The 18,640-nt window shown below is 35.3% G+C and overlaps 5 protein-coding genes across 9 annotated transcripts in view; 3 read left to right on the top strand and 2 right to left on the bottom strand.

Moving 5' to 3' along the window:
* LOC124221818 (extracellular matrix-binding protein ebh) overlaps positions 1–3,289 on the bottom strand; it is a 48,733-nt gene extending 45,444 nt beyond the window's left edge. The window contains exons 1-3 of the mRNA XM_069137070.1: positions 2,383–3,289; positions 947–1,505; positions 774–867 (exon numbers count right to left, since the gene is read on the bottom strand). Coding sequence (XP_068993171.1) covers positions 774–867; positions 947–1,505; positions 2,383–2,388 — 659 coding nt within the window. The 5' untranslated portion in view covers positions 2,389–3,289. The remainder of the gene's footprint in view (positions 1–773; positions 868–946; positions 1,506–2,382) is intronic.
* An 18-nt stretch (positions 3,290–3,307) lies between these two features.
* LOC124221826 (transmembrane protein 50A) lies at positions 3,308–4,889 on the top strand. Its single transcript, XM_046632163.2, has 4 exons — positions 3,308–3,448; positions 4,020–4,126; positions 4,209–4,369; positions 4,514–4,889. Exons 1-4 carry the CDS (start codon positions 3,350–3,352, stop codon positions 4,618–4,620), a joined length of 474 nt encoding a protein of 157 aa, XP_046488119.1. The 5' UTR covers positions 3,308–3,349; the 3' UTR covers positions 4,621–4,889.
* Positions 4,890–5,383: 494 nt separating this feature from the next.
* Positions 5,384–11,489, top strand: Grp170 (Grp170 co-chaperone). Of its 2 annotated transcripts, none has more exons than XM_046632153.2 (9): positions 5,384–5,548; positions 5,689–5,826; positions 6,213–7,173; positions 7,257–7,519; positions 7,767–7,900; positions 8,028–8,221; positions 9,078–9,366; positions 9,430–9,859; positions 9,943–11,489. In XM_046632153.2, exons 2-9 carry the CDS (start codon positions 5,695–5,697, stop codon positions 10,432–10,434), a joined length of 2,895 nt encoding a protein of 964 aa, XP_046488109.1. In that variant the 5' UTR covers positions 5,384–5,548; positions 5,689–5,694; the 3' UTR covers positions 10,435–11,489. The 2 variants fall into 2 exon arrangements, with proteins under 2 accessions (XP_046488109.1, XP_046488108.1); XM_046632152.2 differs by having other exon boundaries at positions 8,028–8,266.
* Positions 11,132–13,878, bottom strand: LOC124221825 (uncharacterized). Of its 3 annotated transcripts, none has more exons than XM_046632162.2 (5): positions 13,312–13,878; positions 12,909–13,111; positions 12,624–12,747; positions 12,282–12,462; positions 11,132–11,966 (listed from the first exon to the last, which is right to left on the bottom strand). In XM_046632162.2, the coding sequence occupies exons 1-5, from the start codon at positions 13,363–13,365 to the stop codon at positions 11,860–11,862; spliced, it is 669 nt and encodes a 222-aa protein (XP_046488118.1). In that variant the 5' UTR covers positions 13,366–13,878; the 3' UTR covers positions 11,132–11,859. The 3 variants fall into 3 exon arrangements, with proteins under 3 accessions (XP_046488118.1, XP_046488116.1, XP_046488117.1); XM_046632160.2 differs by having other exon boundaries at positions 12,282–12,495; positions 13,312–13,869; XM_046632161.2 differs by having other exon boundaries at positions 12,294–12,495; positions 13,312–13,855.
* The window catches only part of LOC124221829 (uncharacterized), a 19,369-nt gene continuing 14,514 nt past the window's right edge, over positions 13,786–18,640 (top strand). For both annotated transcript variants that reach the window (XM_069137071.1, XM_046632165.2), the window contains exons 1-4: positions 13,786–14,330; positions 16,381–16,610; positions 17,376–17,489; positions 18,073–18,573. In XM_069137071.1, the coding sequence (XP_068993172.1) occupies positions 16,473–16,610; positions 17,376–17,489; positions 18,073–18,573 (753 nt within the window). In that variant the 5' untranslated portion in view covers positions 13,786–14,330; positions 16,381–16,472. The remainder of the gene's footprint in view (positions 14,331–16,380; positions 16,611–17,375; positions 17,490–18,072; positions 18,574–18,640) is intronic.

The following is an 18,640-nucleotide window of genomic DNA, read 5'->3' as shown; positions in this document are numbered from 1 at the left end:
CGCGAATACCAGTTTCGTCAGCGTATACAACGTGCATACATATAACACACTGTAGATAAACGATAACCATAAATACAAACTCGACGTAGCTGCGACATTTTTATCCTATAAAATAACTTGAATTCTGATTCAATTCAATAATTAGCTACGGTGAAATCCGGTTTTCTTTATTGGGTTTTTATAGTAACGTTATTACTATACATATAATAATTCTTTCCGGATTTCGAATTTTTATTGCAACTCGAAAGAAAGCGAAGAAAAAAATTGAATAAAATAAAATTACTCTCAGCTGTTCTCCGAACGGGTTTTGCCAACACCGCAGGGAATTTGATAATATAGTTATATATGCATAATATTACGTATATGTACCGACGTATCGTCATATACCCGGTACTCCATGGAAATTTTTATTAATCCATAAATAGATCGCGTGGATTAAAAAAAAAGTTGCATCTGCTCCTCTACAGATTGTATTTAACAATCGTTCCAAATAATTTTCTTTTTTTTAATCGCATTAGAAAAATAGAGAATTATAATATTGGAAGAAAATATGTGCCACGAAATACCGAGGCAAACTGACGGTAATACTTCATCTAGATGCAGATTCTTCTTGTTTCAATACAATTTTTTCTCAATAAATTAGTTTCGCAACTGATAGTAAAAAACATGTATGACATGATTTATAATCACGCCTCGTGTTCTTGTAAATTTACAGAACTTTGCATGATTGCAATTCATTCGCGTTACGATAGCTGCAGTAGTAAAGTACTTACCCAATAACGTTTGCGGTACTTTTTTCTCGCAAGTCGGGTGGAAGTTTATCGGAAGCTTTCATTCGAGTTCTAGCCGATGTTTGCGGAGCTTTGGCTACAATCAAAAATGTTTAATAATAGAACATCAACCGATGCGAATAAGGTACAAAAAGAAAGTCGAATGTTCAACTTACTGCGGTCTTCGGGTGGTGACGTTGTCTCAATTTCGCTCAGGAGATTTTCGACTCTGTTAGTCAGAGCTTCGTGAACTTTCCAATCGTGTATTTCTTTCCGCAATACGTAAGTTGGGTCTCTTGAACTAGCCGCATCGGTATCGAGGCTCGATACCTTTTTCGCCTTTCTGGACTGTTCAGTAAATTCTTTTTCTTCATACCGCCTCCCGTGAGTATGCAAAAATGGTGACGATGGCAGCTGATACTGAATATTGTCCCGATTTTCTTCATCTAACACACAACACAGGCTCCCCTTTTTTTTAATTGCCTGTACTTTTCCATTTAAATCTCTCGTTTCACTTTCCGGGCTCAAGACCCGCGCTGACGCCAACTTTGATGCCGTTTTACAATTAGAATTGGCAGACTTTGAACGCACTCTTCTCGGCCCGGTGGTGTAAATTATCCCACTTGCTGGGGCAGTCCAGTATTCCGTAGAATGTTTATCCCCATTTCGCGTTTCGTTGACTCGTATTGGTGCCTTGTCACACCGTTTGATCTTATCTCCAGGCTTCTTTCCCTTCTGTTATTAAGTACAAGATTATTATCTACATCAATGTGACCATACAACATTAATAAAATGATCCATTATCGCGAAATAGTTATTAAGTTTTCTTTCTTTTCCCCCAATATTCGCATATCATTATGCCTACTTGCTATAATGGAATATAAAATATCGATAGACGCTATTGGGCGGTAGAAAATATGCTGATCTGACAGAGGTGTAATTAATGAGAAAAGTTTATTTTTATTGCATCTTTCAATTCCGTACTAATGCCCGCACCACTGTAAACGCCTGACTGCCTGCAAGAACATATCCGTACCCTGATGTACGCATAATTATCACTTATAAGAATCAGCTGATTACTTTGTTCAGCGCCATATTGCTCCGCAATCTGCTCATACTTTGAATATCAATTACGGATATTCCGCAGTTATTATTTAGCATAAACGGGGATGTTCATTGATGTTTCAAGCTGTAAAATTAAAATTGCGCGTCAAAAAATATCGTACAATTTTTTTAAAAAAGTAATATTTCGTCGAGTCAGGTCAAGTTACTTGCATCAAAAATTTCTCGTATCCACCCCAGTTACGCTCGATTCAGGTTTTATAAATTACCAAGAGTTAGGTTATGGAAATTAGACCAAACAAATATTAAGCGACATGATAATTTTATTGAACCAGGTAATTAAGAATAACGAAATCTACGGTATGGCAAATTAAACTATGGACATATAACACGAAATTAAATATAAAGAATAACAAAGAAATTGATTTTTTTTCGTGAGTATTACTAAAAATTCTGCTGTGCATTAATTGTGAACGAGATATGACTGTAATCTCGTTGTATGTGTAATTCTCTGGTGCGTGGGTGTTTTCCAATAAACACTTAAACTTACGCTCATATTTTTTATTTTCTATTCACAATGATCTTGTGAACTGTGCGATGAACCGTCTGTTAAACACAAATGCAACGCCGGTCGAGCACTGAACCTTAGCAGGGGTACGTCAGGAGCGGAAAATTTCAAGTATGATGTCATATTAATATTGCGGGGTGAATATTCACTGAGGATTTGTTTATACTTCAATCGGTATTAAGTGGCTGATCGATACGATTTAGGCGGTTGCAAAGACTCGCGGAATTTCTTACGATTTTAAACAGCTAATGGGGTAAATTTTGACGGAGCCGTGTTGGCCGCGTTTAGCGCGTTTGAAAACTTTTTGTTTAGCTATCGCTGGCCTAGCCGTCGCCACCTGTCAGTGATCGCTTCCGATACGGAAACATCTGTTCGCTTGTTTCATTTACACTCGGGGGTGGCTTTGTTCGCTGCTTTCTATTTTTGCTAACCGCAGCTGTAAGCATAACTCAACTAATCAGATACTCTTGTTGTTGTCGATGAAAAAATATAGCTATATTCGCGTATGAGCGAACAAAGAGCGACTCAGCGGTATGATTCATGGACGTTTCGGCGCTTGATTCAAAACAAGTATCTAACCGACGTGAAACGATTGTGATTGATATTAGCAGAATTATTTCAGATCTACGAAATAACAGGAGCAAAAAGATTTGATGCGGGCAATCGTTTCAAATATGTTATCTGGCCCTGAATTCACTCGCACAGTGTTAGTTATCTCTTCTATTTTCAAATTTTAACATTTATTCTCACATTTCATCGCTCACTTGACTACACAGTACTTTAGTTTATCACTTTTGCCGTTCATGAAAAAGCGCCACAAACACTGCAGACAATGCGATTTCTGGTATTCTGACATTATTCGCGCTGTCATTTGTGTTTTAGGTTAAAAGAGACTTGTAGTAATTATTGAAACAAGGGTCGACGGAAGGGTTGAACATTTATAAGAACCATGGCCTCCTGTCTCGAAAATATCCAAATTCCGGCGTGTGTTTGGTTTGACGGTGGTGAGAAACGAAATTCTTTGATGTCCATGCTTGCTGGAACATTGGTAAAAATAATATATTTTGTATTCTTTTCTGTACGATTCTATACGATAATTCAAACAAAAAGTGAAATTAATTGCCATCATTTCAAGCCCCATAGATAAGAAATATCTCTGAATAGATTTTGTAATGATAGACAGTTGGATTGATAATTGCTTCATTTTATGAGCAATTTCCAAAACTTGCCTTCTTTCATCTAATTTACTAAACTGTCACATGACAATGACAACACTGTTGTAATTATATTTTAACAGAATCGTCAACTGTTATTCCTTATCGTTAATTAATACAATAAAATCCAGGCAGAGTCTTGTTATTGACTGCGGCCATTGTCGGCACTCCTGTGTCTCATTTTTATGGATTATAAGTTAGGTTCGTTCCTCTTCTGCTAGAATTTCCATACTGGCAGTCGATGTCAGAATATACCAAAAATTTATATGTTCAGTTCGTGTAACAGTATTAGCATTGTGTCTGTCAGTACGGTATTTTTGTTTAATGTTAAAATGATCTCGTGTCACCAAGTGATGAATAATTGAAAACAATGTAATTTTGAATATGATTTTTAATTAATTACAGTTCTTCATGGGATGGTGGTTCATAATTGATGCTCAAGCTAAATATCCCTATTTAATGCTTGACGCATATCACGTGTGCGGAGTGTTTGGTACCATATCGCTTTTCATGTAAGTAAGGATTAATAACCTATGCCAGTCCATAAAAAATTATGCTGTCTACTCAGGTGTATGACACATATTTTTTTTCCAGGGTTAATTCAGTAACGAATGCTCAGATTAGAGGAGATGCATATAATGGAGGATGCCTTGGGGTCAAGGGTGCCAGAGGTTGGCTGTTTATCGGCTTCGTCATGGGATTTGCGGCAGTAATAGCAGCATGTTGGATTTTATTTACTGACTTTATCAGAAAGGGTTAGTTCAATGCGAGAGTTTTGAACCTCCAAGAAAAAACTACTTTCATTTTGTCATTTATGACAATACATCTTGAGAAAATGCACATCAGTGCAGTTTCGTTGATATAATCTATTTTATTGGATTAACATTTTCAACTTACAGATGTGTCGCATACCTGGCCTGGGGTTGGGCTTTTTTTACAGAACGTATTTATATTCGTGGGATCATTGACTTACAAGTTTGGTCGTTCAGAAGATCAGTGGGGTTGAACAGCTAATACATTACTATTATATTTATTTTAACTAAGGTAATATTTCTATTCTCAATATCTTACAGATATTTCGTAACTATACGATGTGTATCTAAAACAGTAATTGTAAAAAATATTACGAAATATGGTTATTTATGTGTAGTACTCAGGTACCGCCTACTTATTATAAGTATGTATAATAATACTGCGCATTTAATAAGTGCTTATTACAGCTGAACTTGTAATAAATATTAAATTGCAATCATTTTCAAAGATGATTATCGTGAATCTTTTGTTTATGTGTGTATTCCAAATGTAATCTACTCTCTTGTATGTCCTGATATCTTGCAGAGACTTGTTATTGCTTTCCAAGTTTCCACATGTTGTGGTCAGGGTGAACAAAATTCTAAGTACTTTGAATTATGGATAGAAAGCAGAATAAAATGTACTATCTCATTAATTGATGGCGCGATATTAACTTATATATTTATACTTGATATTATCAAAATATATATTCGATACTCGTAATTGAAAGTATCGTTCATACTTGGCTGTCGGAGGTGATCATGTTATATTATGAGGAGAATTAATTGATTTTTTCAATCAGAAAGGTTCAACATTTTTTTCGTTATAGTACTTGGTAATTCATGATTGCAGCATGCGCATTGAGTTACGAATGCTGCGGGAGAATTTTTTTACTGTTATAGAATTTTGATTGGTCAACGGGGACCAATAGCAATGGCTTGTGACAAGTAATTCGACCAATCCGATTTCGCCACACAAACACATGGCCCTTGCAGCCGACAGAAGCTTGGAGAAGTTGAGTAAAAGTCCAGTGCGGAGCAATATCTGTTTTTATCCGCAAATACAAACTGTACATTATTTCCAATGATCCGTTAGTGCTGTTTGTTGAGAAGGAAGCGTTACACTTCATTATTAGATAAACGGTATGTCAAAATCGTCGAGAATTGTATGCTTTGTCCGGCCGGTAGTCTTAACCAAATTTGACAGCATGACAGCCTTGCTCATCGCAATAATCTAATTTTCTGAATATCCTAACCAATACTAGTCATCATCATTTTTTTAGTGCAAAATGAATCGTAAGAGAATGCTTGCCGTTTCACTGGCTTTTCTCGCTCTCAGTATATTCATTGACAGTACTCATGGAGTTGCTGTTATGAGCATCGACTTTGGCAGCGAATGGATGAAAGTTGCCATCGTATCGGTGAGTAAACACTACTAATTGTATTTATATACAATTCTGTTCTATTTTCTATCCAGTCATAGTGCTCCGTTATTATTTATGTATTGCGATTCACTCTCTTACCATTCAATATGTTTAAAGAATCGCTTGGTATTTTTTACTACTGACCTATTTAAACGATACATACTTTGTTCAATGAAGGAAATGATTTCAAAGTGCCATGCAAATTGTATAAAGTTCGTTTTTGGTTGTATTGTATTGGAATTATTGAGTACCACGTTTAGTAAATGTGGATTGTCACATGGCACTTCCAGACTTGATTATGTAGATAGTTTAAATCCAAATATAACAAATTCTTTTGTTTCTTTTTGTTAAACTGCATTTTCATTCGTCAATCTATTATTCAGCCTGGAGTGCCGATGGAAATAGCTCTAAACAAAGAATCTAAAAGGAAAACTCCAGTAACAATCGCATTTAGAAATGGAGAGCGTACCTTTGGAGAAGATGCGCAGGTTGTCGCTGTACGATTTCCTAAAAACAGCTATTCCTACATCTTGGATCTTTTGGGCAAATCGATCGATCATCCATTGGTTAAATTATATCAAACAAGATTTCCTTACTATGAGATTCTTGCGGATGAAGAACGTGAAACGATTATTTTTAAGCACGATGAGGAGACATTTTATACACCTGAAGAATTACTCGCTCAAATCTTGTACAAAGGAAAAGAGTTTGCTGAAACATCTGCCGGTCAAAAAATAAATGAGGCTGTAATTACAGTGCCTGGATTTTTCAATCAGGCTGAAAGAAAGGCACTGCTTCAAGCAGCCGATATTGCTGGATTAAAGGTTTTACAGCTTATAAATGATTATACAGCTGTAGCTTTGAATTATGGAATCTTTCGAAGAAAAGAAATCAACGAGACTACTCAGTACATTATGTTTTTCGATATGGGGGCCAGTAGTACGACAGCAACTGTTGTTGGATATCAAAATGTGAAAACAAAAGAAAAAGGTTACGTTGAAACCAATCCTCAGGTTAGCATTCTGGGTGTTGGGTATGATCGAACACTTGGAGGCCTTGAAATGCAAATTCGTCTCCAGAATTATTTGGCCAAGGAGTTTGATGCCATGAAAAAGACGCCAAATTCTGTTTTCGATAGTCCACGTGCCATGGCTAAACTTTTCAAAGAAGCTGGACGTGTGAAAAATGTTTTGAGTGCAAATGCTGATCATTATGCACAAATTGAAGGATTGCTTGATGAAAAAGATTTCCGCGTACAAGTCACTCGGGAGAAATTAGAAGAACTGTGCGCAGATTTGTTTGAACGTGTTGCAAGGCCAATCAAGACTGCATTAGAGACTTCAGGTCTGCTTTTGTGCAAATATTTTCTGAATTAATCCCAACGTTTTTAAATTTCTCACAATGTTTGATATTCCATTCAATTACAGCTTTAACTATGGATATTATCTCTCAAATCGTTTTGGTGGGAGCTGGTACTCGTGTACCTAAGGTACAAGAAAAATTGACGGAATTTGTGAAGCTTGAATTATCTAAAAATATCAATACTGATGAGGCTGCAGCCATGGGTGCTGTATACAAAGCTGCTGATCTTAGCCAAGGTTTTAAAGTCAAGAAATTTATCACCAAAGATGCAGTACTATTCCCCATTCAAATTGTCTTTGACAGAACTGTGGATGGGGCAACTAAAAGGGCAAGTAATATTTGAATAAGTACATCAGTTTAAAGTATCCAAACTTACCACTCGTTATAATATTTCGGGGTATTGGTCAATATTGACTAACACTTGCAGCTGTTTGGATGCCACTAACTCAGGTTATAGGATTACATTGAATTCTTTAAATAAAACCATCAACTTATTTCCTGGTTTTTAGTTAAAAAAGCTAAAAGTGCCCGGAAAATTTCATAAACTCTTTGAACAACAAAACGAATTCCTACAGGTTCGAAGAATGCTGTTCAACAGAATGAATGCTTATCCGCAGAAGAAGATAATTACTTTTAATAAACATACCGATGACTTTGAATTCAGCGTGAATTATGCTGAGTTGGAATATTTGCCCGCCGATGAAATGGCGTAAGAATTTATTCTGTTATAAAATATATAACCTTGTTAATTTTTCGTAGCATTATCTTCATTCGAGTTCTTAGAAATTCATGAAATATTGAACTTTTTTAACCATATTAATTTTACTGATTAATAGGGCCGTTGGCAATACGAGTTTGTCAATAATTTCTCTGAGCGGCATAGCTGATGCTTTGAGTAAGCATGCCAATGAAGGAACTGAAAGCAAAGGAATCAAGGCGCACTTTGCAATGGATGACAGTGGAGTTTTAAATTTGGCTAATGTTGAATTAGTGTTTGAAAAAACAGTTGTTGCAGCTGAGGAAGAAGAGGGTACTTTTTCAAAGCTTGGCTCCACTATAAGTAAACTGTTTGCAGGTTTGTGTTACCTGCCTTGCAGAAAATGGTCGTACATTCAATTTTTTTTTTGTCTATTACCTTGTTTCTTTATTTATTTATTCTTTACTTTCAAGAAGATTGCTTGTGTGTGCATTCGTTTCTGTTATCTAAATTAGCCTAATTTGTAGTTTGTCTATGGCAGAGAACTTTCTTTTCTCTCCTATAGCAGTGTAACAGTTAAATGTACCGATTTGCTTATGTCCACTACTTACATAAAAAAATGTACTAATTCTTGACTGCTTTAAAATTATAACTATAGTTTACGTTCATTCTTTCGCAAAATTTGCATCATAAAGAAAATCAAAGTGGTGCTCCAGCATTTATTTCGTTTGAAGACATATCTGTCGGACAAAAGTTTTGGCCTGTTTGGATACCTTCAGGAACAAATAAATTTGAGATTGCTATCGTCATGTAAATACTAAGTATATACTGCTTTTGCTACCTTATTGGGTATTTTTTTATTTTTTTTTTTTTATAAATCTGAAAAAACACCACATGTACAAAATATTTCAAATGATTATAGTGACACGACCATTTTTTGTCAATCACTCATTCATTTTCAGTGCACAATCATTATTGCGAAGTTTTTTTTATCAATAACATATCCGATTTTGGTATATTCGATATTTATTTTGCACAACCTTTGTCTACAATTTCTTGTCCATGTTTGCCAGAAATTAAATCTCTATTCGGTATATTTCGTAGCCTTTTGGTTGCTTGTTCTATCATTTGTTACTCTCGAAGTTATAATACAGAACAGAACTCATTCACTGTTATTTTTAATTCTCAGGATCAGATGACAAAGAACCAGCCGAAAAGGTTGAAGAACCATCAAAAGAAGATATTAAACCAGTTCACGAAGACCCAGATCAACTTGGTGTACAAAAAGAAGCAGATGCAAAGCCACAGAATCAAAATGAGACTCAAACAACTGAAAATAAACCGAGTAATAAAACTGAGAAGATAGAAAAGGAAAAAAAACCCAGCCTAGTTACCCTCAAAGAGCCAATCCCGTCCACTGAAGTTAGGCTAGGACCAAAGACTCTAGAGGGACCAAAGCTCGCAGAATCAACGAAAAAGTTAGTATTATAAAAATAATTTCTTGTAAGCACTTGAAAACATCTAATTAATGCATTTTTTAGAATTGAGGCTCTAAATCACCATGATTTAGAAAGAACTAGACGCGAAAGAGCTCTGAACAGTCTCGAGGCATTTGTTATTGATGCACAACAGAAATTGCAATTGCCAGAATATTCCGAAGCTACAGCACCTGAGGAATCTGAAAAGATTTTAGCCGCTTGTTCGACAATTTCTGATTGGCTGTATGAAGATGGATATGACGCAGATGCTGACACTTATGAACAAAAATTGGCGGAACTGAAAGGATTGACAAATGACTTGTATGCAAGAGTTTTTGAACATAAAGAGAGGCCAGAAGCTTTGAAGGGAATGGTTTCCATGATTCATGGCAGTACTACGTTCCTTGAAAAGGTGGCAAACGTGACCTCCAGCAGTGAAATATTTACCCAAGTCGAGTTGGAAACTCTTCAAAAAACTATTAATGAAACGCAGGTAAGATAGCCAGAAAATATTTGTAATTTAGGGTAATTAAAAATTGAATAAATGAATTACCTAATTTTATTCGTGTTATACAGGAATGGCATGATAAGATCGTGAAAGAACTAGCGGATATACCTTTATATGAACCTGTGAAATATACAGTTCGCGATATTGCAAATAAAATGGCAATTCTGGACAGGGAAGTAAAGTATTTGGTAAACAAAGCAAAAATTTGGAGGCCCAAGCCAAAGGAAGAAGAACCAGCAAAGAATAAAACAACTGATAATTCAGACGAGGCTACAGCAGAAGTACCAGACGGTTCTGAAACGGCAGAGGTTCCTGTTACTGCAGACGAAGCACCTGTAAAGACAAAAGAAGAAGAAGAAGAAGACAAAGATGATGGAGTTGTAGAGGAAGAACAAAATAGTAATGTTGAAAGCAAAGGTGAAACAGATGATGGCAGCATTGAAATTGGTAGTGAAAAACATTCGCAGAATGAAACTGGGGAGACATTACAGTTGCCAGAACCTGATCCAGTGAAGACTAAGGATAAACCTAATCAAGAGGAGCCGCACCAAGAATTATAAGTAAAAAATGTATTTAAAAATGTATGAATTTTAAGTAACGTTTGAATGATGTGTGTGTTAGCGAATTATTCATTATCTGCACATTTCAACGATCAAGTACATGTGTTAAAAGTCCTGGAGACCCATGCAGAAGATTATTATTTAATTCTCTGATGTAACTTGAAACGCTGAATTCTATATTGAATTTTCTATCTCACATAGAATATATTGAGGCAAGGAAAAAAGTGTGATAAATCAGTCTTTACATAGCAGATGATAATATTCCGTGCTTCTTTGAAGTAAAAGAAGTTTTGTCCCTTAGAGCATAACTCCTTTTTTGTCATTAATATTTTACATCATCGGTTTGGTATCAGTTCTTCTCCGCTTTCTAAGAAACTGTACAATTATTTCATCATCTTCTTTTCAAATCAGTCGTAAAAAACATAAATTGGTTGAAAGTATGTAAAACTTGAGTTACCAGTGAGATTCTTAGTCTAGAATTCGTAAATGCCTGGGGTCATATAAAATCTCAGTTATTAGGCTTGGTTAAAGAAGAGATCGAGAATGAATCATGGTAGCAATTGGAATGATGAACAATTTAAATACAATAAATATATGAAAGTTAATTGATATAACTTAAATTTGTAACTTTTTAAAATATCATCTCGTTTAGAGTAACAAAGAAGGGTGCAGTGCTCTTATATTTTTCGAATAATAATCGTTGAACAACGCACAACTTTAGATTGACATTGTCTATCAAAATTGAAAACGGAAATAGTCATTTCTTAAATATCATTCCAGTTACTATAGAGCACGAGAAATATCATGAATACAATGCAAACAAAGTAGTTCCACATTCAGAAACATGACAAAACAAAGGATTAGTAATTTTTATGACAAAATATCTCAAATGAGTTATTTGGTAATGATGTAAACTTATGTATGTGATTATTGATACTATCCTAAAATTTGCATTACTGGTCATTCATGTACTGTATTTGCATGTTAACACAAATACAACCTAGCGTTGTAAACTCCATTCCATTATAAAATTATTCATAATCTCGACAGTGAAATGTGTTATTTATTATTGATTTGGGTGAATAAAAGTGCATTTGTTAAAAAAATTATTCTCAGATAATATTAACAGTTCCTGGCAGTTTTCAAAATTATATATTTATTATTCGTTTTGAGCTTTGATGTGAATTTATTAAAGTTCAACTGACACTTCTTTAGGGCAGCAAATGCCTCGAATTAAATTAATAATACTATAAAATGCTTTACTAAATTATCATTTTATCCCAATGACGTGCAGATCACAAGTTCCGCTGTCATTACAAAAATAATTTGCCAGTGCTACAGAATATGACAGAAACATAGACGTATAATATCAGTATATATTTATTAAAAATGTTATAACAATACGTACTAATACAACTATAGAAGCTAAGGATCAACGGAATTAACTATTTCATCCATGTCTAAATCTGGATTGAGTGTTGGTGTAGAAATCGGACTCTCTTGCTGGTTTTGCGAAACGTCTTCTTTCGTAGCTGTAATAGAAATAATAATAGAACAGAGAAATTAGTAAAGGAACATGCGATTAAGCTAATTGATCTATTTCAATTAGTCATGCATCACAATGATGAACTCATTAATAGCATTGATTAAATTTTTTGCAATGAAAAGGTATGAAATATTTGCGAATTAAATAAATAGAACCAAGTACAGCTTGTGATAATAGAACAACTCTCAATGTCACAATGATGCTCTAAGGTACATAATATGGATAATTAGAATTATGTTAATTAAAAGTCAAAAGCTAAAAATTGAATTTCAGGTTTTAGTTTTAATAACTTGATGTTCACATCGTTCTCTACATTTGATTATACACTGTTGTTGAACTCGGCAGTATTCTTCTTCCAGTACTTTGTTGAGATCAATTTCTTTTTGCATATTTATCAAGGCATCATCAATTCTTTGGCACAGTGTTGTCGATAGATTATCCATGCCTGCTAGATATGTTGTTTCAGATGCAGCAACAGCCATCTTGTGAACATAATCCATAAAGCCAATCAGTTTCTAAAATTTATGAGAAGATCTTATTGAAACTTTTTCTAACTTGGAAATTCTAAACTCCACCCAACCAGATCTTTCAAATTTTGGTGTAACTAATGAGAATAGTGTTGAATAATTGAAAATATTCTCACTGTAAGAATTTCCTTTTTAAGTTGAACCTCAGCTCGCACTTCCACAATCATATCCCAATGTGAATCACACACTTCATAAGTTAAAGTTTCTCTTACAAGGACGATCAATTTAGTCAACATATTTCTGTTGAATTTTTAATATGAAACCATGAGTAGAATTTCCATACCCATATTCTATTGATTATTATTAGTTACTTATTAAATCTAAGTTCCTGATGGCTGTTAATATACCATGTTTACAGAGTAGTAACATTGCTATAATTTTATAATTCACTGGCATCTTACCTATAATCTCTACTTGTCGATTCAATTGCAGAATATGTAACTGTCAATACTTGTGAGGCGGTGTTTACCGCGTCTATTGTCGACTGTTTTATCATATAATCGTAGGACAATGTTTTAGAATCAGGTGGCTCCAGAGTTAGCTTTTGATCCGCACATGGTTTTTGTGTTGATGTACTGTTAACGAACAATGTTGTCGAGGCATACTAAAAATAGGATATTAAAAGATGCAGGCAATGTTATTTGGGGACACAGTTGGACTGCGTCATGGAAGATCTTGAAACTAAATTTTGAAAATCTTTTTGGCTGAGAATTCTTATAACATTGTTCAAGTCTGTGATAATGTTCAATTTACGACTTTAATTAGGAAGTCTCGACTGCAGCTTGAAAGTTCAAAATACGATACCATTATAGGCCATGTTCTTCTGATGATAGCTTTCAACACTTGACGGCATGCCATTTTTTCGTTGGATAATTTAATGTTACAAATGGAGTTACCGGCAAAAAATCACGTTCGTACGAAACAGTAAGTTTAGGTTAGAAGCATAATACATGATGTGACGTATTGCGAGGTATCTGGCAAAACAGTCAATATAATTTATCTAACACTTAGCTAGGACTTATGCCTCTGTTAGTCCAAATCATTGCGTACCCATTTTAACCTGTTTATTGTAATTTTAATGATCAATTAGCTCAGAAACTGTTCGTAAATCATTGAGTTAATCAGTGAACCTGGTTTGAAATAATACGCCTGACGTCGTGGGCAATGGCAATTCGGTAAGTGGTTCCGTCTGCGCAGCCATTACGCGCCGATCGGTCTCAGCTCCAATCGTGTAACGGCCTTAGAGCATACATACTACTCATGGTGTATACTACTGGAGCTACTCTCTAGCCTTCTTGGAGCTACTACTCCTTTCGTGGCCCCCACTTCATTGGTGAGAGTGACAGAGAGGACGGGAGAATTATGATCTTCTATCCATCAGAGAACTGCTGCAAAACCGCTCATGCATTGTACATCTAACGAACCGTGCGCTAAAATTTGGCCCGAGTTTGCTTTTCGGAGCGGAGATGCGCAGTATCGGATTGCGCTGGTACACCTCGCTTAGTAGCGACGTCATACGGCTGCCATATATTGGCCCACCTCAAACCACCGGCTTGGATAGGAGTTCGGTCTTCTGATAACCAGTCTTCTTGGGACGTGTAAAGTTGTGGTATCGTTATCCGACGAGTGAAAACTACCCCACCACCACTGCAGACAGCTAGCTGCAACCGACCAACCCACAGCAACCTGCGTAGCCATGTTTGTAGTACAGTTTCCTTGGGATTGTTACAAGTGCTGTGTTTTTTGATTTTTTGCATAAGTGCTGTGACGGGAAACGTGATAATCTTTTATCCTGTATCAACTACGTTCAACTGGGATTAATTGTGAGTAACAAAGCTGGACATTTATTAGCTTAATTGTAAACTTCAACAATAAATCTTGTTCGCCGAGACTTCGGGAAGGGTAAAAAAATTTTGGGAAGAATCTTAAATGTTGTCACTCGCATCTGAAACCATATTATCGGTTTCATTTATGGAGGAAAGTCATCACCTCGTGTTCACAGTTTCTGAAAAAGAGAACGACCGTTACTCCACTACAGAAAAATGTTTAAACGCTACGGTTATTGCTCCCTACCACGAACATGTCCGCGAAGTACACTGAATAATTACACAGTTTACCTAAATCCTTTTCCAATCTGTTACAAGTTCTCTCGTCGTGATTGATCAATTCCCTGAATGTGGTTTATCCTACTTTTAGATAGATGAAAAAAATCTCATACGTTGAAAAATCAGTGTCTGAGAATTCATAGGATGGTTACAGCATTGATCCCGCCCTTTTATGGAGTTATAAATTTGATTAACACAGTTTACTTGCGGTTTTTCTTTTAGGTATTTAAAATTAGGTACCTGCAGTTGCAACTGATACGTATTCCTTTTTGATACACAAACAGTACGTGGAAAATATCGGTCTAACTCATGTTTCTATTACGTCAGTTGAAAATCGCAGTAACATGGCAGCTTAGCGCCTATACTGCTCAAAAACAAAGGCTATACATAATGTAGTATTTCTTGCTAAATACTACATATTGTTGAAATTTCACCAGAAATATTCATACCGGCACGATAAACATCCCAGAGTTTGTTTCCTCACATATTTTATACTTGTGATAAGTTATCTCCATTGATTTAAATGTGCTATATAGCATAAAATTAAAATTTGAAAAACCCATTAGCCCTTTATACCATCACTTTAATTATGCCTTCATAATGTAAGATTAATTGAATTATGTACTTCATTAGATGATTACTGATTTCGAGCGACATTGGCGCTGACGTTTCGTTTAAAATATTTATCAATATTAATGGATCATATGTCAGGGGACCCTTGGATAGATTCTGACACATTTCAGGCCACTGTTTAGTTTGCTACCGCTTGTCTAACATGCAAAATGAACGCCAACAGTGGCCTTCAATGTGTCAGAATCAACCCAAGTGTCTGTACGTACAATCAGCAATGCATTGTCGATGATTAATTTTAAATATGCATGCGCTACTATGTGACAAAAATTATCAATTTTATGAGAAATGGATACGTGAAGTTCATTTTTCATCATAGTTTTGTTGCCTGCAGGCCTCTTTGGCTGTCTGGTACACATTATTCAGCGCTGCAATATTTAGCTATCTAGCATTATTTATAGTCGTGAAATTGAGAAGCATATTGACATGCAAAATAACCCGTCATGCACAGTTTGTTTTGATGATATTATACAACCAGTCAGGATAGCCTGTTGGTTTATCGCTTAATCGATATCTCACAATTGCAGTGATTTTTATGTGTGAATGTCGTACATGTAAATTTTTGATCAAAAAATATTTTAAATGGATAATTTATGTGGATGTGTGATATCTGAACATCTTACCTTTTTATAAGGCACTCAAGTTGATAATTCGTACGTTTGAACTGAAATTCATGTGAAATATCGAATAGGTCGTGTCCTATTTTATATTTCATTCAAGTTTCTGTGAAATGGTACTTGAATAATGTCTTCTCTGTGCAGGAGATCAGCGTAATGATTTGGAAATGTGTAATTACCGATTGGATAGTAGTAGCGTTAAATAATTGAATCAACAGCATATTTACGTCATGCAGATGCTTTGAGTTTTGTTCAAAGTGTCATCCATGGGGATCCTGGGTTTGTTTGGTTGTTTGGAATTTCTTGAATGAAGTTTTGTGTTTATGGATTCAATATTTATTTAACAATACATATATATCTTGACAAATCTAGATACGTAACATTTTACGACCTATAAAGACTTTTGTTGGTTGAGAGCTTTTACGGGAAAACCTATTTGATTTATGACGCTAATATGTGATTAATCGTACACACTGTTGTATGTAATTTTGTAACAAGCCTTTTCTCCTACCATAAAATAGCATCCAAACGGAAAACTGCGGTTTAAAAGTCGACATGCAAGTCAAGTAGCAAGCTTGTCAAAGCAAATGCTAAAAAGACAGAGGGTTTCAAAATGCAAAATTGGAACCAATGGCAAATGCCGGCTGGTGCCATATCAGCACCAATGCCTCCCACACCAGCTGGCTTCACTGCACCAGGAGCAGATCCTATGGCTATGATGCAGTCCTATATGCAATATTATAATCAGCCAGTAAGTATATTATCTCAGTCATGCCTGAGATTTGACAAATTTACTTCTACTTGCCCTATTTATCCAGAAATAAAAACCCAAATAGTGTTCGAACTTAAATATATTAAAAGTCATTAGAAATATTGCACAGATATACTCATATCAAGGATTAGCAATAATTGATAATATATGAAGATCAGGCATTCTTCAAGCAAAGTGAAACTTTTTGAAACCGATACACTTTTCTGTCCTGGCTATGATAAACAAGCTCCTAAACTGGTGTTCATAATCAGCTCTTGTGTTCATAATCAGCTCTTGTGTTCGAGGAGGTTTTCAGAAAAGGTCACCACTAATCAAGTCACATGTGACGCCAACATTGAACTGTTTCGAACACAAGATCTGACTGTCAATGTTGGCTTTCGCAGATGTTGATTTACACATAAGTAATGTTTAAAGAATTTCGTAATATGCTGTAATGAAATTACGTTACACAAATTTTTCATCGGGACATACTACTTTCACAACAAAGACTTGATTACTGTTTTTGTCATAGAATAATTATTTAAGTCGTCGTTCAGTCTGTGCACAATACCTTTTTTTTTTGTTGAAAAAATCGCATATCCAACAGAGCTTACTGTGCTGGAAATACGTTGTCATATCATCTCATTAAGCCTTTAAGGTTCCCTTTATTTGAACCACTTAACAATTATCTTGGGACATATTAATCCGCCACAGATTCACTGTTAATTTTTGATCACGTGTAATTCATCGAAAAACCTTAATCAGGCTCCAAGTGGCTATACTGCTGAACAATGGGCCGCTGCTCAGCAGCAAAATTGGACCCAGTGGCAGCAGTGGCAACAGCAATTTCAACAATGGCAAGCACAATATGGTGAAAAGGTAAGGATAATTTTGTTGAATAATTTTTCACACATCATATTGAATAGGAAGATCTGAAATTTTCATTCAACTAGATTGTTAGCTATAGATGAAAATTCATTAGTTTGAAGGGGGTAGATATTCATATAGCATGGATTTTTTTTTAGTAAAGTTGCCTTGGGGATTTCTAAATATTCATAATTCTTTTTTAACAGAGCAACTAGTTTTAAGTTTCATAATCATGAAGTCTAAATTATAAAAAATTTCAAAAACCCATCATTTAAGCTCATTTGTTATTAGATGTCTGAAGAAAAATAAATTTGATAACCGGGGAAGATTTTTTAAATAGACCTGATTAGAACTATACCTTTATAATTATACCTTTATAATTTTATTCCGTATCTATTTGTCAATAAATTAGCTTACACATATACAATACAAATATGCAACATAAATAGCAAAATTTCAAAGGACTGCATTTTGTGTTAATGATCACACGGATTTAGAGTTTAAAATATTCGATAAGAATGTATGAATATGTAATTATGAGTGTGAGGCTTCATTTTATACTTAATAACTTTGATAATGGTTGGATTTGTTTCAGTATCAAGAGACAATGAAGCAGTTATCGGCTCAGGGTTTAACCCTGCCAAATGTAACACAGGCGCCGCCACTGCCAAGTTCACAGCCTCTCCCTCCTCTTCCTAAAGAAGAACATGCAAAACCTCCTTTACCACCAGATAACAATAAACCATTCCAATATGCGAATATGCCTCCTCCACATCAAAACAATCTTCCATTATTTCCAGCTAAAACACAAAACTCTGATTATAGCGCCATGAATACTACAAATTATTCACAAGCACCACCTTTACCCCCAGGGCAACCACCCCCACCATTGCCAAACCCCCAAGAACCACAGGGTGTTAATTTGTCAGGTGAGAAACGAGCTATTAATACGTCAGATGATTTTGGTAGTGCTAAAAAGACCAAACTTGAAGACGAAGAGTTGACAGAAGCGGAGAAAACATTTGATGCTCAGTTTAAACAATGGGAAGAACAATTCAATAAGTGGAAACAACAGAATGCAAATCACCCTGATAAGGTAGGTGATTGTCTAAACCACTTATACTGCATTATTTAAGAATTATTTTACATTGACAATTAGTCTG

This window comes from Neodiprion pinetum, chromosome 6 (assembly GCF_021155775.2).
Source record: "Neodiprion pinetum isolate iyNeoPine1 chromosome 6, iyNeoPine1.2, whole genome shotgun sequence".
Taxonomy (NCBI): Eukaryota; Metazoa; Arthropoda; class Insecta; order Hymenoptera; family Diprionidae; genus Neodiprion; species Neodiprion pinetum.
This window is presented reverse-complemented; position numbering and strand designations above follow the sequence as displayed.

Bases quoted from the DNA above. Each gene is read 5' to 3' on its own strand.
- LOC124221826 (XM_046632163.2), top strand. From the start codon at position 3,350: ATGGCCTCCTGTCTCGAAAATATCCAAATTCCGGCGTGTGTTTGGTTT. The intron at 3,449-4,019 runs GTAAAAATAATA...AATTAATTACAG, and splicing joins CCATGCTTGCTGGAACATTG to TTCTTCATGGGATGGTGGTT. The intron at 4,370-4,513 runs GTTAGTTCAATG...TTCAACTTACAG, and splicing joins TACTGACTTTATCAGAAAGG to ATGTGTCGCATACCTGGCCT.
- Grp170 (XM_046632152.2), top strand. From the start codon at position 5,695: ATGAATCGTAAGAGAATGCTTGCCGTTTCACTGGCTTTTCTCGCTCTC. The intron at 7,901-8,027 runs GTAAGAATTTAT...ACTGATTAATAG, and splicing joins TTGCCCGCCGATGAAATGGC to GGCCGTTGGCAATACGAGTT. The intron at 9,367-9,429 runs GTTAGTATTATA...TGCATTTTTTAG, and splicing joins CTCGCAGAATCAACGAAAAA to AATTGAGGCTCTAAATCACC.
- LOC124221825 (XM_046632160.2), bottom strand. From the start codon at position 13,365: ATGGCATGCCGTCAAGTGTTGAAAGCTATCATCAGAAGAACATGGCCT. The intron at 13,112-13,311 runs GTATCGTATTTT...TCCTATTTTTAG, and splicing joins GAAGAACATGGCCTATAATG to TATGCCTCGACAACATTGTT. The intron at 12,496-12,623 runs GTGAGAATATTT...CATAAATTTTAG, and splicing joins TTAAAAAGGAAATTCTTACA to AAACTGATTGGCTTTATGGA.